Source organism: Papaver somniferum, chromosome 3 (genome assembly GCF_003573695.1).
Source record: "Papaver somniferum cultivar HN1 chromosome 3, ASM357369v1, whole genome shotgun sequence".
Taxonomy (NCBI): Eukaryota; Viridiplantae; Streptophyta; class Magnoliopsida; order Ranunculales; family Papaveraceae; genus Papaver; species Papaver somniferum.
Genome location: NC_039360.1, coordinates 178,940,317 through 178,945,634, shown reverse-complemented (window position 1 = coordinate 178,945,634; position 5,318 = coordinate 178,940,317). Strand labels below are relative to the sequence as shown.

The 5,318-nt window shown below is 36.1% G+C and overlaps 1 protein-coding gene across 1 annotated transcript; it reads left to right on the top strand.

Annotated features, from left to right (window-relative positions):
- Positions 1-920: 920 nt before the first annotated feature.
- Positions 921-1,725, top strand: LOC113361930 (60S ribosomal protein L29-2-like). The gene is made up of 3 exons (XM_026605006.1): positions 921-1,081; positions 1,183-1,286; positions 1,439-1,725. Exons 2-3 carry the CDS (start codon positions 1,185-1,187, stop codon positions 1,517-1,519), a joined length of 183 nt encoding a protein of 60 aa, XP_026460791.1. The 5' UTR covers positions 921-1,081; positions 1,183-1,184; the 3' UTR covers positions 1,520-1,725.
- Positions 1,726-5,318: the final 3,593 nt, after the last annotated feature.

Sequence of the window (5,318 nt, the reverse complement as noted above, 5' to 3'; positions counted from 1 at the left end):
TAGCTAATCTCCAACCAATTTTGGCGATCATTGCACTATCGAAAAACTTCATGTTCATGAATCCTCGCCCTCGTAGCTCCTTTGGCTTCAAAGAGTCCTAAGCTCGTGGTAGCATATAGGATTATCAACAACATCTTTGTCCCAGAGAAAATCTCTTTGGATTTTATCCAGATCCTGACAAGTTTTCTTGGAAAGCTTGAAGCGGTTCATTTTACAAATACTTGAAATAGAGGTGAAAAATGCCAAAAAGAATCCGTCTTCCTACTGGTATTGAAGTCTTATTTTTCCAACCAACCAGTTTATATTTCAGCTTCTTAACACAAGACTTGAAAGAACCAATTTTGTTTTCGTTAATGGAGAGAGTAGATCCATTTATTTTATTATATTATTCAATCATTGTCGATAGACTACCTCCGTCCCACTATTAGATGACCTAGTTCAAGTTTGCACAATTTTTAAGTCAAGGAATGAAAGGGAGTATTTGTTAAGTATTTTTTACAATTATACCCTTATGAATAATGATTTGTCAAATCTAGAATTGATTTATCTCTCAAACTATACCATGGATTTTCGTAAACTTTGTATCATTGAAAAGCATTTTGAAACACTTACGTAACGAATATAAACATGGATATCAAATTATACATATTTCTTATACTACCGATAATCAATCAAAAAGATAATCTTAGAAATATCCCTTGTTTTATGAGATAGGTCAACTAATACTAGGACAAAGTTTTAATCTAAGTATGTCATCTAATAGTGGGACGGAAGGAGGATTTATTAACTAAGAAACAACGACTCAAATAACTTTTACCGTTATTTGAGCTGAAATTAACTTTTACCGTTGGATTTACCTAAGAAATAACGGCTCAAATAAGAGGATAGAAATATGGCTCATGCCGGTTTTTCTTATCCTTATTCCCAAACAGGGTGATTCGGAAGGATAAATTCGGTAAATACATCAAACTAGGGTTTGTTCGAGAGTATAAATCTTAACCCTTAAATTGCCTTCTTCTCTTTCTTAGACCTCTTAGAAAACCAAACTGTTGTAAGTCGGCAGAAGAAAATCTTCTCTCAGGTACGTAAAACCCTAGAAATCTCTCTTTGTTTCTTCATTTCCTTTTAAATTCGTTTAGAGATTTCTGATTGTTGTTTCGTTTCTGTATCTGTGTATCTTAGAAATGGCCAAGTCAAAGAATCACACAGCTCACAACCAGTCTCGTAAGGCACACAAGAATGGAATTAAGAAACCTAAGAAGCAAAGACACACTTCAACCAAAGGAGTAAGTTCTCTTTGTTTATGAATAATTTTGATATGTTTTTACTTGGATCCGAACCCTAGACCTTAAGATTTGAACACTGTAATCTTAGTAATGTTTTAGTCATTTTAGTTGCTGATTATGTATCTTTTGTTGTTTGTGTTTATGATTTATAGATGGATCCAAAGTTTTTGAGGAACCAGAGGTATGCAAGGAAGCATAACAAGACTGGAGGAGCATCTGAAGTTGAAGAGTAAATCTATGTATTACAACTTTTATGATGAGTAGTTTATTGAAGGCTGTCACTCTAAACCTGTCAAACAAAAATGGTTTTTAATGCTTTGAACAAGATTATGTAGGGCTTATTTTACTTTTGTTTATGCTGGACAGATTTAAGTATGTTGGTGTAGTGATGTTTACCTACACTAATTTTTGAAATTATCAATGGCTTCTTTAGTATGAATTTGCAGTGGTTTGTTTATCTTTTGATATGCTAACTTCAGTATGCCTAATTGTGCATGAATCGCTTGGTTCTACCCTAGTAATATGTTTCGTAGGGTGTTTCAGTCTAGTTGGCCCTTTTATGTTTTCTGTTCCTACTCTTCAAATAGTCACTTCTCCTCTCTATTAGGCCGTGGCTTCTATTTATTGTGCAGAAATCACAGGATATTGTTTATTTGCTTTTATACCTCTAGAGTTCTATTTAGTGCAGATAAATGAAATATTGTGATTTTGTAGATATATTGCTATTCTTTGGTTTCTCTTTATTGTGTTATGCTATGATATGGTGATTCCTTGCTTGTAAATTGTTGCATATTTTTGTTATCTTTAGTCCATTGTTTGAGATGTAGGCGGTGCTTGCAAATTTTTAATTGTTTTTCTTTTATTTTTGTTTCAGTTTGCGATTTTTTTTTTGTCAATCTCGTGTTTAGCTACTCAACTATGTGTATCCCTATCATTTGTTTTTGGTTGTAATTTCTTATCTTATAGATTTACTGTTACAGAGATATTGTTGTTGTTCTTGAGGTTCAAGTCCATTGTATGAGATTTAGGTGGTGCTCGACCAAACCATATTTGGATTGTTCAGTAGACTTGGTCTCTGCCTCCGTCTAGTTTTTGGATTGTTCAGTAGATTTGGTCTCTGCCTCAGTCTAGTTCTGTTGTATGAGTCTTAAAGTTGATCAGTTGTTACTTGTTAGTGATGTGATGGGTGTTCTTTTTTTCTAGGCAAACTTAATTTAAACATAAACCACATCCTTGAGTAATTTCATATGATATTGGAGGAGAGGGCAAAACCTTAGGACCATTCTAGCTTAGGCCTCTAGAATTTGAGCACTACTTTTATAGTGCATCATAGTGCATCTACAGTCTCTAGGACTCTGTTGCAGCAGTTCGTTACAATAACTGAGTTGTGAAATCTTAGATAATTGAAGTGGTGTATCTAGTTTTTATTTTCCTGGAAATTTGGTCACTGTTTTCCTGTTTTTCTGTCTCACCACCATAACCTATTAGCCAATTTTGTGTTTATCGGATGCCACATCCTTGAGTAATTTCATATGATATTGGAGGAGAGCGCAAAACCATAGGACCATTGATGTTTCTAGCTCAGGCCTCTAGAATAGTGCATCTACAGTCTCTAGGACTCTGCTGCAGCAGTTCGTTACAATAACTGAGTTGTGAAATCTTTTAGATAATTTTGAAGTGGTATCTAGCTTTTATTTCCCTGGAAGTTTGTTCACTGTTTTCCTGTTCCTGTTTTTCTGTCTCACCACCATAACCTATTAGCCAATTTTGTATTTATCGGATGCCTTCTCTTTCTTCCTGTTTGTTCCTTTTGGAGTTGACTCTTGCAAGCATTGGTTCAACTCTTGCAAGCATTGGTGAATTCTCTTTTTCTGATTAAATGATTTGTTTTCTTAATTTTTGTGAAAACCAAACAAGCCTATCTTAGGGATTCAATGCAACGGAGGGAGTAGATGCTTGGGCGTCAAATTCAGAAACCAAACTTTTTTACTTTGTCAAGATTCAAGTGTTAATTTAAATATGCATGATTGAACTACGTACATGGATTCAGTTATGTCAACAAAAACATTTATGACCATCTGTTCCGCTTCACAGTATATACTGTTCAAGGGAGTTGAGACCCATCCCTAGTGGATCTTTGGCTGATTGCCACCTTCGCGATCTTTTACCAATAAAAATCAGAATTAAATTGATTATATGTGCTTGCTCGTATTAATTCCTCTTCAAGTTCCTAGCAAATAATAATCAATGCTGCACATCCAATTCAGTGGAGTGTTTTACGTAATATCTTGGTTGATTTTGCTGTTAAATAATTGAGCTGGCCGTGTTGTGTCCAATGGTCGCTTAGTTATGTTAGGTATATATTTCTCTTGATGGACTTGAGATGCATTACTGGAAGTGCGGTGCATTGCAATAAGCTGGCTCTGCTTCAATTGTGTCCACCTGCCTGTTACTGCATGGGAAATTGTCCAGAAGCACTTCTTAGTTCTTAGTTGTACGTTGCTACCCCCAAAACGAAGCAGACCAAAGGTGTTTTGTGTGTTTCGAGTTGACACTTTCCGGGTGCGAGCTGTAGCTTAAGATTAGTGAAACGGTATCGACTTGACTCCATTGTTTACCCCAACCCAAAGCGGTTCTCTATACCCCGCTTGGAGGGCTTGTTTATAGAAAACAATAGATTAAACCCGAAAATGGTTTTCTTACCTGCAGCTTCCTTGTTGCTCTCCTGTTAGGCAAATGGAAATCAAGTTACTCATCTGAGTTCCAACTTCTAAGTTTCTTCAAAGTTTCGAAAATGGTACAAAACAGATGTAGTCTGTAGCAAAGACAACATGATTCACCTTTTAATTACTTCCAAATAAGAATGACTTCTGTCCTGTGTGTATGGTTTCTACATATCGAGACATGGAGATTCACAACAGAGAAATCTCAGCTGTGGAGAAGATTAGCAAAGAAAAAATGGGAGCTAATAATGAAGATTTGTGGGTGAAAAACACAAATACAGCTCAAGGAAGAAGTATATGGCCAGGAATACAGAAGCAGAAGGAAATAGTGGAAGCAATAACCACTATAGAAATACACAAGCGGAATGCTATAAAGTTCTGGTGGGATAAATGGAGAGGTACTCCAACACTTAAAATCTTATTTCCAAATATCTACAAGCTGTCGACTTTAAAAAAATGGCTCAATTAAGGATATGGTTCAGAATGGTGCATGGAATCTTCAATTGAGAAGAAATTTGAGAGATATAGAAATAACAGAAATGCTTGAAATGTTTGAAACTGGGAACTCCTCCAACTCTAAATGAGGAAGAGGAAGATGCAGTCAAATGCAATCTTGCAGGGGGATTCAATGTAAAAGCTTGTTACTCATGGATGGTGGAACAACTGCCTATCACTTTCAATGTAAAAGCTTGTTACTCATGCATATGGATCCAGCATGTGCCACCCAAAGTCCACGTTTTCTTATGGTCTGCTGCACAGAACTCAATCCCAACTGTGGACAATCTCAATAGAAGGGGATGTCAAATTCAAGCTACAATGTGTTCTCTATGCAACTCTCAGGAAGAAACTGTATCTCATATTCTTCTCCACTGTAAGTATTTTCATAAAGTCTGGTCATATTTCATTGGGGGCTATAATATCCGGGGGTACAAAGTGAAACTATAGTCGATCAACTGCAAGCCTGGAAATTCAGAAGGGGTCGACACGGGGGAAGATACGGCCCTTGCTCATTTTTGCTATATGCTGGGGTATTTGGAACGAGAGGAACAGACGAGTAATGACTCAGAAAAGGCCCAAAACAGTGTCAGAAACAATAAATGAGGTGAAACTCTTGATATACACATGGGGTGGGAAGGAAAACTGTTTTTTGCATTCGTTTTACGAGATCTCATAACTCATTGGAAAGTTTGTATAAACAGAAAATAGTTGTACAGATCGATAATGGGTCTCCGGCCTTATTACATTTTTCATTTAATACAATCTCAACCTTTTTCCTAAAAAAATAAATAATAATATGTCATGACACTAA